This window comes from Megascapheus bottae, chromosome X (genome assembly GCF_031878675.1).
Source record: "Megascapheus bottae isolate mThoBot1 chromosome X, mThoBot2.hap1, whole genome shotgun sequence".
NCBI lineage: Eukaryota > Metazoa > Chordata > Mammalia > Rodentia > Geomyidae > Megascapheus > Megascapheus bottae.
Genome location: NC_143547.1, coordinates 16,691,473 through 16,716,134, shown reverse-complemented (window position 1 = coordinate 16,716,134; position 24,662 = coordinate 16,691,473). Strand labels below are relative to the sequence as shown.

The 24,662-nt window shown below is 34.6% G+C and overlaps 1 protein-coding gene across 3 annotated transcripts in view; it reads left to right on the top strand.

Annotated features, from left to right (window-relative positions):
* Window positions 1-24,662, top strand: part of Dmd (dystrophin) — a 1,999,854-nt gene that overhangs the window by 1,228,070 nt on the left and 747,122 nt on the right. For all 3 annotated transcript variants that reach the window (XM_090326714.1, XM_090326711.1, XM_090326710.1), the window contains one exon: window positions 16,172-16,336. In XM_090326714.1, coding sequence (XP_090182840.1) covers window positions 16,172-16,336 — 165 coding nt within the window. The remainder of the gene's footprint in view (window positions 1-16,171; window positions 16,337-24,662) is intronic.

The following is a 24,662-nucleotide window of genomic DNA, read 5'->3' as shown; positions in this document are numbered from 1 at the left end:
ATATTGCTGCAATGAACATTGTTGTGCTAGTGGATTTAGTCTGACCTTGTTTCTGGACAATTGGCTAAATGCCTAGTAGTGGAATTGCTGAGTCAAAGGGGAGCTCTAGGTTTAGTCTTATAATTAACAGAACCTTAGCAAATCTTACCAAAAAAAGAAGAGAGGATACCTCCATTTTCTTTTATAATGAAAGCTATCATAAAGCTTCCTCAACTTAAAACCAGAAATGGACCTTAGGTCTGTCTCTATCCCCTTCCTTCTTCCTTTTCACTTTTAGTTATGTGACATTGGCCATGTGCAATTATTTCTTAGATAAAAGTGCCTACCTCATCTGAATGGAAAGTAGCTAAGAATAATGTTTCACAATATGCAGCTTTGGGGCTGAAAATACTGGACAAGTTGTGGTCTTCAATTAATTAAATCTATGGTGATTTCCTGCACGAAGTGGTTGTAGGAAGTTCCCAGAATCTGTACCTTGCGAGTTCAGTTAAATGTGAAGACAAGCAATTAAGGAAATGAATGAATATGTGTAAGAACTCATCTGACTATAGGAAACATATTGTCTGTGATTGGTGCTCTTTTGTGTAACTTGCTTAAGCTATTTGCTCAACATTTGTTAAATGTTAAAAAGAAATTGATTTTATATTAATCAGAAACATTTAACTTTAAGTTAAAAGAACTCAGATGACATGAGTTATATGAATTTTGACATATATGGTTTAACTTTGTCTATTATTCTTCTGCTATACCTAATTTTACAGTATTATTTGATACAAGTGCAATACAAATGAAAGATAATCTGATTCCTACATAAGATTTGAATCCTAATATTTACAAACAAGTAAAAATTATAACAATATGTTTTATCAAATCCAATATATTTAACTGGTTTTATTTCAATGTTGTAATTGTTATGCTCGAGTTCAGGAATCCTTGTCCCAAAAGACCATCAGAGACCATCAACAATGTAAAAGCAAGGGATTTTTTATTTCAAGCTCAAGCTTGGGTCTCCCATGTACAGGACCGCAACCGGTGACCTGCGAGGTCCCGAGCCTAGGGGTACAGCACATTCTATACAGTTTTGGGGGAAAACAGAGGCTGAGCATACATCATAGTACTTTGAACTGGTTGGGTGACACCACTAGGGTGACTCAAGAGGATGCGAACTAAACTTGAGGGTTTGTGGTCTAGATAGTGATTACCAGAGTACAGGAGGGGCTATTCTGGTATTATAGAGATAAGCGCCATCTGTGGTTCTGGGAATTGTTTTGCACTAGGCTTTTTCCTAGTATTAGGACAGAAGTGGGTCAAGGGTCAAAGCACAACATAGGGTCTTCAGCAATAAGGCAGTGAAGTGGGTTACAGAAGCAAAGCTAGCATTTAGTGGCTTCAAAATGGTGGTTACAATTTTTAGTTTCTCAGTAATTAGCTCAAACACATAATATTTTGTGTTATTTTTCTTTACTCACCCATTGGAACCCAGTAGGCAGTGTGTGTGTGTGTGTGTGTGTGTGTGTGTGTGTGTGTGTGTGTGTGTGTGTGTGTGTGTGTGTGTGTGTGATGGTACTTAGCTTGAAAACTCAGGACTTGGATACTGTCCTTGAGCTTCTTTTTGCTCAAAGCTTGAAGTAGGGTAACTGAGCCACAGCTATCCCGCAGCCTGGCCAGGTGCTGGGGGTTTTTGGTTTCACAGACATCCTGGAGCAGAGTCAAGTCATCCTTTAAATTGCAGATGCCTGGCTCAATGGGGAGAGCCTAGGGGACCCTGCTTTGGGGAATATGTAGATTCATTGCATTGTTTAGTCCCAGGGAAGCCCTGGTCTTTGTGCCTTGTTGATGCATAATGCTTTACTTGGTCTCTACCCAACATGTGGCCTTTGGCTTAAAAAGCTTGGTGCAAGCTCTGTTCAGGGCTGAAGGTCTTTGGAACTGGGTGTCTTGCAGACCACCAGTGCTCCAACACAGACTCCAAAATTCAACCTCTCAGAATATGGCTTCTCTTTATTTCTTGGGACTGGATTTATATCTGATTTATGGTATAACTTACCTTACAACAAGCTAACAATCTCCCACTTGTGCTACAGCTCCACTTTTGGTTTGTGATAATTTATTGTACATGAGAGACTTATGAACTTTCCTTTCATGCTGACTTCAAACCATGATCTTTAGATCTCAGCCTTCTGAATAGCTATGATCACACACTTGAACAACCATCACCTGTCCCCATGTGTATTTTATATTTATCCCACCTCTTCTTTAAATATCCAGATTTCAGGGGCCGGGAGTTTGGCCTAGTGGTTAAAGTGCTTGCCTAGCATGCACGAAGAACCGGGTTCGATTCCTCGGTACCACATACATAGAAAAAAAGCCAGAAGTGGTGCTGAGGCTCAAGTGATAGAGCTCTAGCCTTGAGAAAATCCAAGAACAGTGCTCAGGCCCTGAGCTCAAGCCCAGGACTGGCAAAAAAATAAAATAAAATAAATATCCAGATTTCAGGTTTTTAACTGCAAAATCAGACTAATACTACACAGAGTATCCACCAGAATTGTATGCTCATTAGAGCTGGACATAACTTACAGGATATAAAAAGATTTTGAAAACATTTTTTCCTGGTTTTTATGTCAGAACCTCATTTTCATTGTTGGAATATATTTGCTAGTTTCTGAAATACATAAATTATTTGAAAATAAGCAGTAATAACAGCTCTAAATTTCAACTGACTGTGATTGCAAGCTCAGTATCAACAGTAACTAAATCAGTAACTAAACAGTAATATCAAGTCCGGCCAACAGTAGCCATGAGTTCCAAATCCCCAGATTCAACCAACTGTATTCAGATCAAGAATTTTTTTTGTTTTATATAATTAAAAAGAATCAAAAGACAGATGGCATGTAAATATTACATAAAGTTCAAATTTATATCTGTACATAAAATATTGGGACACAATCATGAACATTCACTTTCCTGTTACACATTATGATTCTTTTAGCACTGTAATAGCAGCAAAGAATAGTGGTGACAAAGTCAGAAATATTTACTCTCTGGACTTTAAGATAATCAAAACTCAAATATTTTTGTTAACTTAAGAACTAAGCTACCATTATGATGAAGATTAGGTTAGGGTTCTGGCCAGGATTAGGGCAAAGAAAAATTTAGCTTCAAACTGACAATGAATTTTAGCTTCAAACTGACAATAAATTTTAGAAGAGAATGTATGTGAAATAGTGCACTGATATTAATATTAGGATTTGGGTGCAATTAGGGTTAGGGTTCGATTAGAAAAAGATTATCTTGTAAAATGCAACAAATTTTAAGAAAAATGAGTTGAATTAAAGTTAGAATGACTGGAAAAGAGTGTATTTGTGTTATTTTAAGCATTGGTGATTAATTAGGGCTAGGATTCGGGTTACTTTTCTAGTCCAGGTTAGGATTAGGATTGGGTAAGATTTAGGTGAGTTTTTGAAGAAAAAGTACAAACAAAATAAATATGACATTGAATACGAGCCACGGGATTTTCCTTACTCAGTGTTAATTCGGTTAAGACTGGAGATAGTTTTCTGATGAAATGTAGCTTTATTTAGGTTTAGGATTACAGCTAGTCTATGGGTTAGATGTTAAGTAAAACTGAAACTTATTTGTGTATCTAGTTTAGGAAAATTAGGATAATGGAAAGTGCAGTATTTTTTCAGAATATCAAGATATGAAGTCAATGGATGTAAAGAATAAAGTTAGGGAACATGAGAGCTTCGAGTTAGGAATCTTTCTGATTTATAACAAATGGAAATTCATTTCATTTATGACAACTGAAATATCAGTGGAGATAAATCAAAATGAGAGTATTTTTTGCATAACTTTAGAATCAGCCCATTATTTGAATCAAGTAAAGGTTTAGGGTTCTGACCAGATTAAGGTTAAGGTTCTGCCTGGATTTAGGATCAAACTGAAAGTAAATTTTAGAACTACAAACTGAATAAGAGTTAAGATGAATGTGAAATAGAATACTATTATTCATGTTCAGATTTGAATTCATTTTGATTAGAGTTAGCCTTAGTGTTCCTGCCAGGTTTAGGATTAGACTTAGAAAAAGGGTAAGATGTTGGTAAAACTACAGCTGATTTAAAAAGGATGAGTTGAATCAATGTTAAGATGAATATAAACAAGTGTATTGGTGTTAATTTTAGTGTTTTAGGTTAATTAGGTGTAGGGGTTTAGTCCTGCTAACAAGTTTTTGCAGTGAATGTTTGCTGTCTACTGTGCATTCCAACATGCTTTGGCTTTAAGTTCTTGATGCTTGTACTGAGGTTTGAACTCAGGCCTAGACATTGTCCCTGAGCTACTTTCTTCAGTGCTGTACAACTTGAGCCCCAGCTACACAATTGTTTCTTGTTGTTGTTGCTGGTGGTGGTGGTAATTATTTGGAAATAAGCCTGCTTTCCCGCCACTGCTTTGAACTAGGATCCACTTATCTCAGCCTCCTGAATAAACTGGATTATAGGCATGGTTTGGCTTTTGAGCTCTGAAAATATGAGGACATCTGAAATTATTCTATAATAATCATTAATTTTAAATCACAATAATATAAAATTATGTTTTAGTAAATTGTTTTTAAGTATAGCTTAAAGTATATTTTTATTATTTTCAATTATATTATTCTAATGCTAATTATATTATTCTAAAGCTAATTTTTTTGCCAGCCCTGGGGCTTGAACTCAGGGCCTGAGCACTGTCCTTCAGCTTTCTCAAGGCAAGCACTCTAACACTAGACCAAAGTCCCAGCCCTGTAAAGCTAATTTTATGATACCTCAAGGATTAAGTTACTAATGAATTACCTATGATTACCTTGGTTTTCTCTGATTTAATATTGAAACAAAATTTTTTAAAAATAGCAAACAAAAATTAATAATATCATTTCCTAAAATGTATAAGGCCTTTCCTTACTAGCCAGGCTACTGTCCCTTGTAAAGTTCCCTTTATAAAATCAAAATTTTCAAAAGGGTGAGTGAGAGTATAAAAGAGCTCTTCTTCTCTATAGGATTACTGGGAAGGACAAAGAAAAATATTGGGTTCATTTGTAAGAACATGTTTTGTGGAATGTTAATGTGCTATATAAAATTGTGTTTTTACTTCTTTGTAAGTTTTATTGTCCTCCAGGTTTAAAAAGTATGTGATATTTAAGTGGGTATAAATTTCTATAAAATACATTTGAGAAAATGGATGAGAGCTATTAAGTTTGGGCAAATCAATTTCACCAATTCACTTCACTCATGTTGTGCCTCTAGAAGTCATAAGGCTTGTTACCTAATGTTAGGGTAAGTTTTGAATCAAGGTTTCTCATGGACTCTATAATGAGTATTATTAAGGATTTTTAAACCATGCAGTTAGTTGCTTATATTGCAAACTAAGAAATTAATGAACAAGAATATTGCTCACGAGTATCAAGGTTTATTGAAAAGCCAATATGTCTTTAGTGTGGTAATTAGAGCAGCATTCTCCAAGGACTGCAAGCCTATTTATTGCAAACCTATTTATTCTACATCAAGTTTCACTGACTTTGAAATCTTGTTACAAATATTCATTTATCCTATTGTGGATTACGTGTCTGAGATCTTTAACAATAATAACAAAATTCAGTTGCAGTAATGATATGGTTATACAATAAAAATAATATATACTGTGATTAAATCCTGGGTATATCACTAGTCACTTAAAATGTGAAGCTTTGCATGAAATATAGGTCTATAAACAGTGTAAGTAAAATCTACGTATTTTTTAAAATGAAATTCATTTTCTTTTTTTAAATTTTTTATTGTAATTAATAGAAGGGTTACATGATATTTGCCAAATAGATGGTGCATTAATTCCCATACATTGATACCCTTTTACATGTCTTGGTCCCCATTTCCCTCCCCCTCACCCCTCATCTTGTTTTCCCCCGTTCCCTATCCAATTTCAAATAACCAAATACAAATATATCCGATATATCACTCCTTGAGCTGATTCAAAACTTTGGAAGGGTAGCAGGGTATAAAATTAACCCTCAAAAATCAACTGCCTTCCTCTACGCCAACAGTGAGAGGAACGAGGCAATAATCAGGAAAGCAACTCCTTTTGCAATAGCCTCAAAGAAAATAAAGTACCTAGGAATTACCTTAACTAAGAATGTAAAGGACCTTTTTGATGAAAACTTTAAAACCCTGAAAAAGGAAATTAAAGCAGAACTGAGAAAACGGAAAAACCTCCCATGCTCGTGGATTGGAAGAATCAATATCATGAAAATGACAACCTTGCCAAGGGCTATCTACAAATTCAACACAATACCCATCAATATCCCAATGTCATTCTTTAAAGAAATAGAAGAGGCAATTCAAAATTTCATATGGAATAATAAAAGACCCTGTATAGCAAAAACTCTTCTTAGCAGAAAGAACAGTGCAGGAGGAATTTCAATACCAAACTTAAGACTCTATTACAGAGCTATAATTATCAAAACAGCTTGGTACTGGCACAAGAACAGAAATTTCCAGAGAGAAGGAAAGTAAATGATGTCCTAGTAAAAGGTATTTTACCAGAGGCCAGTTATAAAAAAAAAAACAAATAGGACATTTTTGCATGGGAATATATCATTCTTAAATCTAGTTCTCTAGTTGCTATACTTCATTAAGGTTATAAAATATGTTAGATCAAATGAAGTTTCCAAATAGTTCGTGCCACTTGCATTTTGCCAAAAACAAGATATTGGTTTATGTGAATTAAATGATATTACTTAACTTTAGACATTTTTATTTCTTGATGGCAAGACAGTATTTGTTGAAGATGAATTTTGATTGTGCTGCTATTTAGTTTATCAAATGGATATGTTAATACTTATCCATGCACAATAAAATTCAGTCAACTAATGAGTTGGTAAATTAAATATAATACATAGGGAAGTAGTTGGACAAAATAATTACTAGTTAAATGTTCAAATTAGCTCGTTGTACAATATGTCCATAGGGTTAATGTAACTAACAAAAACTGTCTCAAAATGAATATGTTGCTGGGCACTTATGGCTCACAACTGTAACCTTAGCTACTCAGGAGACTGAAATCTAAGGCTTGCCTCTCAAAGCCCACCTGGGCAGGAAAGTTCCTGAGTCTCATCTCAATTAATTGTTAAAAATTGGGAAAACTATATAGACAAAAAAACCTATGACTCTATAGACATAATGTTTTATTTCATAAATTAATATGTCTCTATGACATACAAACCCTTAGCCTAATTTTGATTAAGTTCTAAATACTAAGTCCCAGTGATTGTAAATAGAGATTCCCTCCTTGAACAGTTGTTTGTTAAACTTGTCCTTTAAAATATGATATAAAAATCAACGTTAATAAATTCTTTAATAAAAAAAGGAAATTCAAAAAAAAAGTAGAAAAGAAGGGGGGAAAATTCCCTATCAAACAGCATACCTTTGAATAGTTTTGTGACAATTATTTTAATAACCTAGGCTGGTGTTTATTGAACACATCATGTGTTAGAGACTATATTGGGCATTTGAGACACTTGGAAAATTTACATTCCTTTGAGGAGGAGGAGGAGAAAGATAAATAATAAGAAAATTTTATCGTATGTAGAAAAAAGATAAATGCATTGAAAACCAAAAAACAAAAAAAAATCAGGAAGTGGAGCTATAGCTCAGGGGTAGAACACAAGTTTTAAGCAGAAAAGGTTCATGGACAGAGTCTACGCCCTGAGACTTCAAGCCCCAGTTGAACTGGTTCATTGGTTTATTCATTCATTCAATGAAACACACACACACACACACACACACACACACACACACACACACACACACCACAAATTGAAAATTGATCAGATTTCAGCAATCCAGCTGCTAGGCAATGCCAGGTCTGATTATTCTAATTAACTTACATATTCACTCATGGATTTAAATAAGAATCAGAGATAGAAGCTGGGCATGTTGGTTCATGACTGTAATCCTAGCTACTCAGGAGGCTGAGATATGCAGATCCAGGTTCAAAGCAAGCCCGGGCACTAAAGAACATGAGAGTCTTATCTCCAATTAACCAACAGAAAACTGAAAGAGGCTCTGTGGCTCAAGGGATAGGGCAGTAGCCTGGAGCTAAAGAGCTCAGGGGCAATGCCCAGGCCCAGAGTTCAAGCTCCATGACTGACAAAACAAAATCAGAGATAGAAATATAATATATGTAATATATGAAAACACAGTCACTTTTAAGACTTTAGCTTTAAATTATATTTATTTTACAGATACAGAAAAATATAGAAATTATACAATTTATGAGCTACCATGTGATATTTTGGTACCTACTATTTTATATACTCTTATGTGAAATCATAGTGCAAATATTTATTGCACTTAAACATTTAGTTTCCCTTTTAAGGCCTCTCAGGCTTACTTGGTTGCTGTACTCAGCTTAATACCACTCAAGTCTTAGCTAAACCTTTCCTATTTGTTATTCATTTTCAAGACAAAATCTCATAGACTTTTTAGGATTGACAGGCTTAGAATCCCACCTTTTGAGTTATTAGGATTATAGGCATGTGCCACTGGTTCCAAGCTTCTGTCTTCTTTATAATATGTTTTGGGGCACAAGTCCTATTATGAATATAGTATTCCAACAAAGGGTTTGTTTTTTTTCTTTTAAAAATGACTCATCAAGAGTGAGGTTCAATTTATTGATCTTCTTTAAGGTTAATGCCTTCTTTACCAAATAATAATGATAATAATAATGACTTCTTTAGTACATAACTTAACTTCAAATTATTACAATGTTTTCATTTGGAAATATTCTTGTTTTGTTTGTATATTGAAGTCTATAAACAATTGGTAATTGAATTTTTTATGCATAGTACAAATTTAAAATTTGTAATTTTCAGCTCAGTAGTAATGGTTCGAATTTGTAATGGAAACTACTTAGAAGTCTGAGGTCTGGAAGATTGTAGTTCAGAACTAGGTCATGGAGAAAAGTCAATAAGACTTGAAAATAATCAGCAAAAAGTCAAGCTGTAGGCATAGATCAAATGGTACAGAACCAACTGGGCAAGAATGCTAGTGAGCTTGTTAACCTGTTAAAACCCCAGTATCACCAAAAAGAATCAGAAATGAGAAAGAAAGAGAAAAAGAGAAAGGCAGGAAAAAGAAAGACGTAAAGAAAGAAATAAGAAAGAAATATGGAAAGAGAGAAAGAAAAGACAAGCCATTTTAAAATGAATATCCAGTTAAGTATTAAATATTAAAACATCATTTTCTTTGCATTTAACTAAAATATTTATATGACATACTGTTTCTCACATCAATATTACACAGATATTACAGTGAATATAGATATTTCATTGCCAATATTCCTAAACTTTTATTGTTCTTTTTTTTTTTTTTGGCCGGTCCTGGGCTTGGGCTCATGGCCTGAGCACTTGGGCTACAAGTAGGCTACAGCTCTATCACTTGAGCAACAGCACCACTTCTGGCTTTTTTCTATGTATGTGGTACTGAGGAATCAAACCCAGGTATTCGTCCATGCTAGGTAAGCACTCTACCACCAGGCCAAACTCCCAGCCAACCTTGTCATTCTTAAAGATTCCTTTGGATATTCTGGGCCACTTGCTCTTCCACATAAAGCTTAGAATTGGGAGGGCAAAATCTCTTTAAAAAATAACTGCTGTTGCTGTGCATCAGTGAATCATGTTTGTAACCATAGCTACTCAAGAGATTGATATGTGAAGATCTGTAGCCTAGCTGCCAAATAAGCCAAAAGTGGAGATGTGGCTCACATAGTAGAGCACTAGCTTTAAGTTACAAAAGCAAAAAGACAGCACTCAAGCCCAGAGTTCAAAACCTAATATGAGCGCGCACACACACACACACACACACACACACACACACCTGCATTTTGATTTGGACTGCATTGAATGTATAGGTTTGTTTTGTTTTGTTTTGTTTTTTATTTTTGTCGGTCATAGGGTTTGAATTTGGCCTGGGTGCTGTCCCTGAGCTCTTCAGTTCAAGGTTACCACCCTACACTTGAACCAAGCCCCACTTCCCCATTTCTAGAGGTTAACTGGAGATAAGAATCTCAGGTCCTTTTGTACCCAGGCTGGCTTTGAACCTTAATCCACAGATCTCACCCTCCTGAGTAGCTAGGATTATACAGACATGAGCCACTGAATCCAGTGAATGTATAGCTTTTTACCACCTGATATCTTTAAAATGCTGAACCTTCTATTCAATAATTGAATGACTTTGAACAAAAATTATTCATCTATTTAGTAAAGTTTTCCTTAATTTCTCATTAATTTTGAGGTTTTCGGGGTACAAGTCTTGTTTTTTCTTTTAAATTATTCCATAGAAATATAATGTGCTTCAGCAAACATCATAAAATTACATATCTCTCATAGTTTTGGCCAATATTTTAGATTGAAAGCAATATAATGGGCAAAGGATGGAAATTCATTCCTGTTTTAATTTGCATTTCATTCATTAATGTTTGAAATTTTTCTTTTTTATTAGTTGTTTTCATTATTACCAGGTTATTCTCCAGTATATTTTCTTATTTCATTCATTGAACTTTTCATGGGGCCAGGAGCTTGGCCTAGTGGTAGTGTGCTTACCTAGCATGCACAAAGACCCAAATTCAATTCCTCGGTAACACATGCATAGAAAAAAAAAAGCTGGAAGTGGTTCTGTGACTCAAGTGGTAGAGTGGTAGCCTTGAGAAAGCCCAAAGAAAATGCCCAGACCCTGAGTTCAAGGCCCAAGACTGGCAAAAAAAGATCTTTTCATATAGCAGACCTTTTGTCGGATAGCCTCTTAAGATATTGTCAGTTGTCATTTGCTTGAACTTTGTCTATGAATGATACTAATAGAATATTTAGTCATTTTTCATATTCCTTTCTAATAAGTTTCTATACCCCCAAATTTTATTCTAGTTCTCTTTTTTGTTAACTCTTTAAATTTCTAGATATTTTTGTGTATGACATGAAATCAGTAAGTTTGATTCAAAGAAAACATCTCTTTTTATCTTAGGGTTAAAACTCCCACCTACTTGAAATTAACTTTCAGAAACTAAAAGAATAGAGAAGCTAATCTTGTGTGAAATCAGGTCAAGATATGGTTAGGTACTACATTATATATCAACACATAAAGAACTAAATGGGTTTCATTGTTTTCTTTCCCCACAGGGAATATGTTGCATAAGGAACATAGCTTCTTAAAACGTAAAATGGTTATTAGGACAAGATATTCAATTTATTAGTGTATTTTGTCAAGGATGTGAATTGTAAATATGAAAGTAACAGAAATATGTGAAGATTGCTACAAAATCTACTTGTATTTAAATCACAAATCACTTATGCCTGTAATTGTTTTCTATAGCCTATATGGAAGGAGTCATTAATACACTTTTTAGGAATATTTATTAATTCTGTTCTTCCTTCATTCATAAGGTACCTAGTGTCTAGCCCGGTTTTACAGTAGCAACACGGAATGGAACAAGGAGCCAGGATGAACTTTTTAAAATATTTTTTTATATATTTTTATTGTAATTAATACAAGGGTCACATGATATTTGCCAGATAGACGGTGCATTAATTCCCATACATTGATACCCTTTCACATGTCTTGGTCCCCATTTCCCTCCCCCCACCCCCCACCCCTCATCTTGTTTCCCCCGTTCCCTATCCAATTTCATATAACCAAATACAAATATATCCGATATATCAGGTAACAAAGTGAGATAACAATATGAGATAACCAAGGGACAGCAAGAGAGATGAAAGATAACATAGTACCTTAAGAACAACAATCATTCATTATATGGCTTATGTTTCTATATCCTAGAGACAGTTTCATTTAGCGCCCTACTATATGGCCTTTTGTATCAAGGTTTTGCTCTATTGGAAATCTCTGCTAGGAGAGACCAAGGTTTCTACTGATTATGACAAATGAGTGAAACCATTGAGCCTAAGTTCCTTTGAGTCTGGCTTACTTCACTTAATATGATCTTTTCTAAGTCTTTCCATTTCCTAACAAATGGGGCAATGTCATTCTTTCTGACAGCAGCATAGAATTCCATTGTGTACAAATACCGCATCTTGTTGATCCACTCATCAACTGAGGTACATCTAGGTTATTTTGAGGAAGTGAAAAAGAATTGTTAAAATTGTGTTTAGAAAATCTAGATTCCCCCCACCATTACCACTATTATCTGAGTGATATTGCCACAAAAATAATCAGGTTATTATTAACTGATGGCTTTAGATCTTTTACATCCTAATAATAGTGACTCATTACCAGTCTGACTCTCATATGTAGTCTAATTTCTCACTTATGATTGTGGTAAAAGGAAGAATTGCTTGTTAAATCAGTTCTTTTACAAAGGTAATACGTGTGGTTATGTAGAATTGTAAACAAACAGTCTTCTACCCCAGTTAACATCTGCTCTTCTTCACCAAGCATTGATTTTTACTTTCAGTAATATACATAAAAATACATTTCTAGAATACCAAGTTCTGGGACAATAACAATGCTTATATGCATTTGATAACATGTTTTCAAAACAGCTTTCATTGCACTGAGGAGCTCAGGCTTCTAAGTAGCTAGGATTAAAAGCATGAATCTGGTAGATCATGCCTGTAATCCTAGCTACTCCGGAGGCTGAGATACAAAGACCAATGTACGAAGCCAGCACAGGCAAACAAATTCAAGAGACTCTTATTTCAAATTACTAGCAAAAATCCAGAAATGGAAATATAGCTCGTTGGTCGAATGTCAGCCTTGAGTAAAAGAGCCAAGGAAGAAGATACAGTGAAGAAGAGTATAATGGGGGAAGGGAACCGGGAAGGAAATGGAGGAGGAAAGAAGGAACAAAAAAGAGGGAAATCATGAGGAAATAAAAGAAAGAGAAAGAGCACCTATTTATACATCATACCATCCATGTAGAAGAGCCTGCCTTTATTTTCCAGAGCTTTGGCAGCCAGAGTATTTTCAAACTTGGATTTTTGCCCAGGCAATAGATGAAATTCTCATTTTTGTTTCTCTCACAGCCAAGGCTAAGCTTCTTTTTATGTGGTTAAAATCCATTTATAATTTTTCTGTGAACTATCTATCTTTTGTTCAATTTTCTTTTGGGTGTTTTTTTTTGCCCTTTTTGTCTTAATTTGCAGAAGCTATTTCATACATTTAGAAAATTAGTCTTTTAACTGAGATGCTGGTCACAAATATTTTTATTTTCTCTATTTTAAATTTCTCCTTTGACTTTGCCAGTGGCTTTCATGATCATGCAGGAGCCTCTGATTTTTATATAGTCCAATTTACTATAGTCCAATTTTTTCTGTAGTTAAAATATTTAACTTAAAGGCACAATTAATATTTTATGTCATTGACTACAGTGGATATATACTCTTCCTTTCATTAAAAACTTTATCCTGGGGCTGGGAGTTTTGCCTAGTTGTAGAGTGCTTGCCTGGCATGCACAAAGGCCCAGGTTCAATTCCTTGATATCACTTACATAGATAAAAAGCCAGAAATGGTGTTATGGCTCAAGTGGTAGAGCTCTAGCCTTGACTAAGGCCCAAGGATATTGTTTAAGACCTGAGTTCAAGCTCTAGGACTGGTAAAAAAAAAAGCTTTATCCTGAATTTTGAAATTTCACATAATTCAACAAATATTTATTAAAAGTCTATCATGTGTAACATGTGTAAAAATATAGCTCATCCAGAAATCAAAGGTAAGCGATTAAGATCAACATATGTAACATTTAAAGTGCTGGACAGTTGTTAAAAAGTGAAGAAGCACAGTCTATCAGAAGCTACCTAATGGCATATCATAATTAAACTGAAGAGTTAGTCTCATTAGAAGGCATCATTTCATAATTCAAGATATTAGTCAAGGAATTATTTAACTTTTGTAATAACGGAAGAATTTGTTGGAAGGCTAACAAGGAAATCACCAACTGTAGCTAAATGCATACAGATTTCTGTCCTTACATATGAAACCTAGGTGAAATGTGCACTCTTGTTTGATCAAATAAAATGAAGTTCATAGCTCAATTTCAGAGACTTTAGGAAAATATGACAGCTATTATCTCCAGTAGTTTCAGAATCTAGAAGCTCTTACATGCTGTTAGTTGAAGCTCTAAAACGTATTTTAACATGTACTTTTGAGCACAAAATGATCCAATAAAAATAAAATGTTTTGTTTCTGCCTGTAAATGCCAGAAAAAAATAAATTGAGGGGATTATTAGGTTATATATTACCGACACAAGATTACCATTGTAGTATAGCACATCTCTCTTACTCTCTTTTTCACACACCACAGAACTGCTGATGTAGTTACGGAATTGTACTCAAAAAAACCCAAATAGACCTAGATCATCTAATAAACTATATTTACTTGGCTCTCTGGCAGGCAGCAAGACAAACAAATCAGGCACACCATTGTGATACGCTATTTATGTAGACACATCATGCTACTCCATAAGTGGTATGTTTCTTTTGTTCCTTCACATAGTCAAAGTTGGAAGAGGATGAAAGCTAAGCTGTGTGCAAATGATCTTCAGTAGGTGCCACTACCTCTATTTCCTATTGTTTTTTCACACTATTTTAATCACATGGATTCAAGCTTTGCATTCCAGTCCCCATTTTACCCAGTCTGGGTACACTTCCATACAACCAAGAGTGACACATTTCCCCATTCATCTGAATATGAATGTTTCTAAGGAACAATGCTATGGAGCCTAAAGTTGGTCCTAGGTTGGCCTGCTTTACCCGAGGCCCAATGTTAACCATTTTCTCTTCATAGCATATATAAATGCATTCATATTACGTTTCAGAGCATGTATTATTTACATATGATATTATTGTGTAAAATTCCTGATTTTTTACTCTATAAATTGATTGGTAAATTTGGCTGCGAATAATGTCTCTTACTTAATCAACAGTTCTTGGGTACAGTTAAAGAACACAATATTCACTAGTGAGTTCTATGAAAAGTATCTAAATTATTCAAAAGTATGTGGAAATTTGGAGTCCTAGCATACTTGTTTATTCCTTTGCAGAGTGGTGTATTAGTATGTGGGAATAATTTGCTTTTAAAATGTTCTGTATTATCATTTTCCTTGATCAGAGCATTGTTATGTAATATGTATGTAATGACATTTTCATTCATATTACAATGTAATATTATGTTTATGAGAATAGTATTTATATCATAGCATTGCCATTGCATATTTTCATTCTTTATTTCTAGATGTTTTTAATTTTTGATATTCTTGACAAAAGAGCTTACACTAGCTAATCCTGGCTCTTTATTTACACTTGAGCTTATGACAATAATTGCTAATATTCAATGGAATTGTTTTTATTCATTATCATTTTGAGTATAGCTCTAAGCTACTTTTATATATTATTCAAGTGCTTAGTGTTTGAAAACTGAGTCAGAGGGTAAAAGAATAAAGAAAAACAGAAATGAACTTCAACAGACCAAATCAACTTTAATGGAAAATTGAAGATGGCATCATGATAACCTGTGGAGAGTGAGACAGGAGGCATGGCTTAATGGGGGAGGGATGCAGGGATCACACAGGTATTACCTATCATGGTCCTCAGACTAAGGAAGAGACTTTGAAAGTTAGAGGAAACTGAACTAACACCTTAGGCAAGAGTTACCACTAAGACATGTCTTTAGAGATGTAGAAGTTCTATGTCACATATCTGGCACTAATGGTGAATAACTTGGCTGGTTCATCTTATCTCTGCAGAAGCATTGTGCTTGGCATATATATATATATATATATACGTATATATATGTATATATGAATATGTATACACACAAAACACTGTTATCGTTAGTAAATTAGTAGATCATGAAGAATGTCCTCTCTTACTCAATTGGAGTTAGGTATGTATTTGAGGAGGCTTGTTTTTTGGATTTCCTAAAAGACATTAGTGATTTTAAAGTGTAGAGACTTACTGAATAGTTTCTAATACTTTCACTAACTCTTGACAGGTAATAAATAGAAATAATCATCTACATGATGTTAAAATACACAAATCTGCATGCTTTTATAAAAATATATAACTTCCCCAAATGCGTATTTTAGCCTTTGTTGTTTGCTCTATGAGAATCATTTACCTTTTAATTATTTTCTATTCAGGTTTCTAGAGCTTTACCTGAGAAACAAACAGAAGTTGAGGCTTACCTGAAAGACTCTGGGGAGCTTGAAGATCAATTAGATTATCTTCTCCTATGGTTGTCCCCTATAAGGAATCGGTTGGAAATTTATAAGCAGGCAAGTCAAACAGGACCTTCTGTTATTAAGGTAAGGACATTTGGGAATGAGGATGTTACTCAGTAGTAGAATACTTGTCTAGCATGCCATTGGGTTTTCTTCCTAGCACTACAAAAAAAATGTTAAAACAAAATTCGTGTTTTATTTACTGTTTTCTAAACAAATGACAATGATTGGAATATTACTCGTTAATGCAGTTTTAAGGATTTTATTCAGGAAATCAGAAGTATAGGAACCACTGTAATAGGTTTTTAATAAAGCAGTGAGTTAGGCTCAAAATTGAGTTCAGCATGGGAAAATGGAATTCACAGTCTCAGACAAAGGGTGGTCAATGGATAGAAAATGACTAGAAGGAAGCCTCAGGAGTGGGCACATTCTGGTTAAATAAATCTATTGTGGTTCTTTTTGAAGAAAGGCTAGGATAATCAAACATCTCCTTCAGGGTAGTAGAAGATGAGGAACCCAGGCATATCTGGAAGATGATCAGATATTGAGGTAAATCATATAAAGAATAAGTATCCTTATTTTAGCAAGAATACCTAGGACAGTTGACTTCTTTGCTAAGATTCAGTTTTATAAGAAAACATATAGATAGGCTAGTTACTTTAGAAGCTTGTCTAAAGTGTGGTCAAAAATAGAATCTTAAGGGAAGGGGGGAGAAACAAGATGATTGGAAGGGGCGGGGGGAAAGAAATGGGGACAAAAACATGAGAGGGGGTGTCAATGTGTGAGAAGTGATATACTTTGTCTGGTGAAAGTAACTGTGACCCCTCTATACATTATAATAAATAAACAAATAGAAACTTTATTAAGATAATTTTTTTATAATAATAATAGTAGTAGGGGCCGGGAGTTTGGCCTAGTGGTAGAGTGCTTCCTACCATGCATGAAGGCCCGGGTTCGATTCCATGGTACCACATACATAGAAAAAAAGCCAGAAGTGGTGCTGAGTCTCAAGTGGTAGAGCTCTAGCCTTGAGATAGCCCAAGGACAGTGCTCAGGCCCTGAGCTCAAGCCCAGGACTGGCAAAAATAAATAAATAAATAAATAAATAAATAAATAAATAAATAAATAAAATAATGGTGTCTCTTAAAAAATAATAATAGTAGTAATAATGAAGTACTATTAGTATTTGACTAGCATTTTCTGTTTCTCCCAGCCTTTACTAGAATGTACTTCATTAAATTCATACCAGTGGATATTTGTATCATATTTTTTATGACACATTTCCATCTCTAACTAAACTTCATATATAATTTGATAAATTTTAATAAAATAATCCCTATCTAAAATTGATATTTTAAAAGGGTTTAAGAAAAGAATGCTCAGATGGGGATAAGGAAAAGATGAATAGGTTTTCTACAGATAAAATGAATTCTATTTGCAAAGGGCACTTTTCCCTGATGTTTATTTCTATCGTTTTGGTATCTTATTCCCAAGAACAGATGGCACTGTCAAAGTTACAGGTGAATATCATTGCACTTGTGTAAAACTCAGTCTGTTCAAACAGTGTCATGGTCTTGGATTTGCTCTGACAATCAATCATGAGAAACAATAACCTTTCCTGAGAAACAAATTAAGTGTTAAGAAAATATGTACGACAGGTAACAACACATTCTGCACATTAGTGGAAAGGTATGATAGTCCAGTGATCTTGTACTTGAAGCCTATGTAATCACACGTCACAAGACTGGATGAGTGCAAAGTAGTTTATCCAAGAATACATTGATTCTAAGAAACATCCTGTTTTCCCACTTAGAACATGGCATCCTCAGAGATTAATGACTAGCTCCTATTCACCACTTCAGCTAAGGCTTATGAATACTCAATAGATATTACTCAATAAATTATACAACAAATAATCCTAACAACAAAGTACCATTACTTGGTCCAACCTAAAATGACCAATGTAGACTACATACACAACTATCTCAAAAACAAACAGACCTTTTTGATCCAATCAAAATAACTCTCTTAATCTGTGTGCCCCAAAATGGTTATCATATTAGGATTTGGGTTGTCTAAAGCCCATAGGTTTTAGCAGAAGGATCCCTACAATCTGGAGTGAGAACTACTCTTGGCTGTGTTAATGAGTTTCTTTTTTTTTTTTTTTAGATCAGATGCTTTCTTTTTTTTATACTTTTTTTATTGTAATTAATACAAGGGTTACATGATATTTGCCAGATAGAAGGTGCATTAATTCACATACATTGATACCCTTTCACATGTCTTGGTACCCATCACCCTCCCCCCCACCCACCACCCCCGTCTTGGTTTTCCCCCCTTCCGTATCAAATTTCAAATAACCAAATACAAATAAATTCAATATATCAGATAACAAAGTGAGATAATGTAACAATATGAGATACCCAAGAGACAGCAAAGGAGATGAGAGACAACATAGTACATTAAGGACAACAATCATTCATTATACGGCTTTTGTTTCAGTATCCTGGAGGTCCTTTCAATTAGCTTCATACTATATGGCCTTATATATCAAGGTTTTGCTCTATTGCAGATCTCTGCTAGTAGAGCCCAAGGTTTCTACTGGTTATGACAAATGACGGTAACCATTGAGCCTAAGTTCCTTTGAGTCTGGCTTACTTCACTTAATATGATTTTTATTAAAGTCACTGCTATCTCTGCTGTGAATTGTGTCAGAGTGTCAGAATATTTTCTTCCCTTTCAAAAGAAAGGTGGTTTCTTCTGCAGAAAACTCTTGATTTCATTTCTTTGTGCATTTCCTGAGCTTTACAACTATGAAATATTTCTCATGATTTTTTCTTCTTCACAGTCAAAAACAAAACAAAACAAAACAAAAACAAAGAGAATACCACATTCATCTATGTAATAATTTAAGAGACTCTTCTAATTAGTCTCAACCCTCTAACTGGCAATCGGGAAATGGCATCCTCTGTGAATAACTAGGCCCAATAATATTTTTTATCACTCTTTTCTAGTTTCTATCTCTACTCCATGTCTAATAAGTGTTCTATTAAGATTTCATAGAATTCTTCTGCTTTAAAGTGTCCCGTCCGGCGGGACGTCAACTAGGGCCAAGAACCTAGAGGGAGGAATGAAAGGGACAGGAGACACGAAGAAGGCAGCAAGACAAGCATTCTGATCAAGCTGCGAATTTTATTTTTCACACAGGGGCTTATATGCCTCTTCAGGAGAGGCAGGAGGGGGTTGGGGTGTAGGAACCGCTGGGGGCAGGGGGTCCGGTAGTAGGATGTTTGCTCCTGCTCTGGGTAGAGGCCAGGTGGTAGGATGTTTGCATATCAATGCAAGCAGGCACATTCTTACACTAAGAATTCAGTGAAGGGGAGAATGTCTCCGACATTAAAGTATGGAATTTCAGTCTTTACAGTCTGTTGTACCACTAAGCATAAAGAAAATTAAACTTTTTTCTTTCAAATAATAAAGTATGAGAATTTTTTTCATTGTTGAACTTCACCCAGAGACAGTTTTCAAACAATTTTGAGGACATGCCCACTTTTGTGCCTGTTCTGGGACTTGAACTCGGGGCCTAGGTGCTGTCCCTTAGGTTTTTATGCTAAGGGATAGCAGTCTACCATTTGAGCCACAGCTCCACTTTCTGTTCTATTTGGTGATTAAGTGGAGATAAGATACTTTTCTGCCTATGCTGGCTTTGAACCTTGATCCTCAGATCTCAACCTCCTCAGTAGATAGGATTATGACTCATCTATTTCCTGTTTGGACATGATCTGCTCATTTTGGACAAAGAGAAATCAGCTACATTTAGAATATTTTAAAAATTCTTAGGAATGAGTTTGTGCAAAAAAGTCAGGGTACATGTAGCTGGATTAGTGTCTTCACTTCCTATTTTAAAAAAATGTTCTTTGTTGGGCAGTGATAGTCATGGCTACCTCTGAAGAGAAGGACCTGGGGCCCTGCCTTTCATAACATTTGTTTTCTCTAGTCAAACTCTCGGCACCTGTTAGGAAAACAATATGTGAATACACTCTGTAAGCCTCAGTTTTGTCTACTTGGCACTTCATACTTATTGATGAAATGCAGCAAGCTGTGTAATGAAACCCAAATAAAAAAACCTTAAGGGCTCTGTTCTAATACATTGTTTATGCTGGAGTGAAAATTGACTGCACATCGCTTGGTTGTACAATTTACTCCCAAAATATTCCTATTCAAGAAATCCTGCAAATAGCAATATTCATCTTAAAATATCACCTCACAGAACCCTTAGCAAGCTGAGAAACATAATCAATGAGATCGTGATGTAGAGGGTGAAAATTAGGCATAATCACAGCCCTTTCCCATCAGTCAGCCCACAAGAAGGCATGCCTTTGAATTTTGATTTTCAAATGTACTCTCAATTTAGACATAAAATATGTTGATTTCAGACTTCACAAATGATAATTGAATGCTAAGATGCTGAGACCAGTGTAGAATTTGTATAAAGAGTCATACATTTTTAATCTTTAATGAAAGCATTCAATAATGAGCTAGAGATAGTTTATCTGACTTAAAACTACCTAACTACTGGTTTCCAAACTTTATTGACTTATGAGGGAATGCATAATTTTATGTGAAGGTTTACTATCTGAAATATTTTCATATGGATGATAGGGAGAGTTTATCCCCACCTTAAGAATGACTTCACTTTTCTGGTGTGTAAAGAAACATATTTTTGCTCATCCTTATTATAGAAGAGTATAGATGCTCTTAATGTCAAATGCAAAGACAAATGACAAAATTTTAATGACCAACTATGAAAGTAACTGGGCACCGAAAACACATGTTCACATCGCAGATCCTGTCGTCAAAGAAAAATTGCACTGGACAATTTAACAAGCAAGAAGTACTTGATGCAAACCTTTTGCAATACAAAAGACTGAACACAATTTTGCTGAAAGGAATGACTGGAGAGCTTATAATTCCTACGTGAATTAGTGAAGTACTAGAGGTTGTTAGTGGGGAGGTTGATCAATGTAATTAAATCATCTGGCTTTGCTAATTGCTATTTTTAAAAGCTAGATTCATACCTTCCCAAAGAGAATGGCAGATAGAGGCACTACCTTTCTTTTTGTACTCAGGGCCTCCAGCTAGGTAGATCAGCACTCAACCTCTTGACAACCTTTCCAAGCTATTCTTTTCCTTTTCATTTGTTTTTTAGACTGTTTACAGCAAAATTTAGAGGTACTGTTCTTGAACTATAATCCTCTTATCTCATAGTCAGAATATTACCATGTATTACCATGCCAGGCCCAACCAACTTCCTTGATCATTAAACTTCAAAAGACTAGTGCCAGGGTCCTGGGAAAAGACACTCCTGGGTTAGAAACAAAAAGTTCGGAGACATATCTTTAAAGAGACAGAGAAAGATTGTATAATGAAAGAGTTTTAAATAAGTGCTCTAAAAAACTGAGATCAGATCAGTCTTGAGAAACTTATCTCATGTTTATTCACATAAGAATTAAGAGTGAGGGCACCTTTATCAGGTCTCAGTGATAATGTAGTAAAGCTGGTTCATGTTGCTTAATGTAGCAGCATTCCAATCATCCCTGAGACAGTGAAATAGCTGAAACTTGCTGGAGAGTGAAAGCAGTTAAGATTCTGAGTCCAGTGGACAGCCAGGCAATCAAGAAGGTTCCTAGAATGGTTGGAAGTGTCTATAGATGGTTTGGTGAATAAGCTGACTGACTTACAGTTTTCAGTTTATTTATTTTCGGTGATGGCATTGGCATTGGCTTTCAGTAAGAACATGTATAGCTATGGTTATTTCCTAGAGAAGAGCATGGAAAATGTAGGCATTTGATGAACTTCTTGAGTTGCCTAGGTATCAGTAGCTACAGGAACAAAAGTAATCCATACATAATTTGCTGCAGGAATGAGTTTTTCAGAGTTTACATCAAGTCAATGAACTTCAACTTTGCAGATCTACAATCTCAGAAAGGATTTAAGTAGGCTTGGGATCTCAGTGACAACAAATTAAGAGGGTGGGAGAAAAGATAGAAATTTTTGTTTGGAGAGTTGCAGTCAGATACTAAGGACATTAGAATAATTTGTTTTAATGTTATAGACCAACAACATACACAGGACAGCAGAATCCAACCCACTTTGCTCATAGTAGCAAAGCCATTTTCAGTTTACAAGGAAATGCAGAATTTACTCAAGGAAAATGAATAGAACTAGTTTCTGATAATCCACAAGAGTATGCTGTACATTTTTCATTCAGACATATTTATCTCTATTATCTTCTCTCCTTTCAATCAATATAAAGTAAGAATGCTTTTGAATGTAAAATAAGGCTTCCTCTTCATTTATATAGATGAAACAAGAATGGTAATTGACTAAGTAGGCCTTTTTGCTAGATGATTTCATAAGATGAATGAACTTTAGATATTTGAAATATAACATATTACGTATACTTAACAATATTATATCCACTATGAAGGACATATCTTATATTTAGTATTCTTATCAAAAAAGTAGTAACACTAGAAGTACTAACAGTACTAGTAGTAGTAGCAGCTAAGGTTTGAAGATCCTTTTGGGGGTAATGAGTAGGTTTACATCATAGGCTGTAATAATGATGTTCTCTCCAGACTCATCAAATGGACTGCATTACATATGTACAACTTTTTTTGTTAATCTTATCTCATTAAAGTAATTTTTCTTATATTTTTATTGTAATTAATAGAAGTGTTACATTATATTTGGCAGATAGAAGGTACATTAATTCACGTACATTGATACGGTTTCTCATGTTTTAAAGCAGAATTTCCAAGACTTTTAAATTCTCTCAATAAAGTAGAACACGTGTCATCAGATTTTACCCATTATGCCTATAAGTTAGAGCAAATTATTTCATTCTCTAGGTCTAAATATTCTAAGGTCCCTAATCTGTCAGAAAAAAATTTTATTCATTTAATTTGGACTAAAATTGCTATAAGCAAAGTATTAGGCCAACTTTATCAAGAGGACTTAGTAAATACTATTTCTATAAAGTCAAACATAATTACTTGAAAATATGTATTCATATCTGATTCCACACACATAACTCCAAGGCTTAGATTATTTTAAATTATACTGTTACAAAAAACATATTTATTTAGCTGGCGCAAATGATTTTGTTGACATGAAAATAATAATCTCAATTTTTGAGGGATACAGATTTAAGTGGTCCATTCTGTTTATAGAAGAATTATCTACATATTTGACCATCTTAACCTGTTTTCAGCGGTTATGAAATAATGCTTCAGGCTGACTTCCAAAGAACAGAGATTTGTTTGCCTAATGGACCTACAAGAGGTTCTTACTGGCATTTAACAAGCACCTTCTTGGTAGATGGAAGGCATCACATGGTGAAGCGTGTTTGTATAGAAAGCGACTCTCAAGAAAACTAGCCTACTCGCATGAAAATTTCATCAATTCACCCCTAACCCAATCTTATGAAAATGATATTAACTCATTCAACACTATTGCCTTGGGATTATATTTCCTAAAAATGAACTCATGATACATTTAACCCAAAATGTTGACAATGTGTGTGTGGAACTCAACATAGCAAGTAAATGTAATTATTTTAAGTTAATTTCTTTGTATAAGGCTTAGAAATAAATCTTTGGGGATTTAAAGTCAGTATATAAAGACTTCACTTAGAATTTGATGTGAGCGAAGCAAAATAGCACAGGTAATTACAAAAATAAGTAGTTTGAAGGGTTGGCCTAGGATCATGGGTCACAGTACAGTAATTTATGGCTAACTAGTTTGACCAAGCAAAGTGACAAAGAATGATTTCAAGGATAATTCCATGAAGCAACATGACTGCCAAATAAAAAAAATAACTAAGCGATTTTTCAAAATGGAAAAGGCCAATTTCTTAAATAATTAAGGAAAGAGGAAAATAAAAAGTAAAACATCAGAAACTATTCTGGTAAAGCACAGAATCTTTTTTTTTCTTGAAAGATTACTCATATAGAACAAAAACTTTATGAAATCAAATTAAAAGCAAACCAATAGAAGAGATGGATATATTAATTAATAAATAAATAAATTAATAGCAAGCATTTTTTTCTATTTAACAAAACACAATTGATCCTTTTTTTTTGTTTGTGCCAGCCACAGTGCTGTCCATGGGCTTTTTTACATAAGGCAACAGCTTGCCACTTGAGCCACAGCTCTAATTCCAGCTTTTGGGGGGTAGTTTGTGGAGATAAGAGTCTGACCATGAACTTTCCTGCCCAGGCAAGGTTCACGCAATGATCCTTAGGTCTCAGCTTTCTGAATACCTAAGGTTACAAGTATTAGCATGTGGCACACTTGAAATATACACAAATGGTGTTTTGAAATAGTAGATCAATCAAGTAAAATT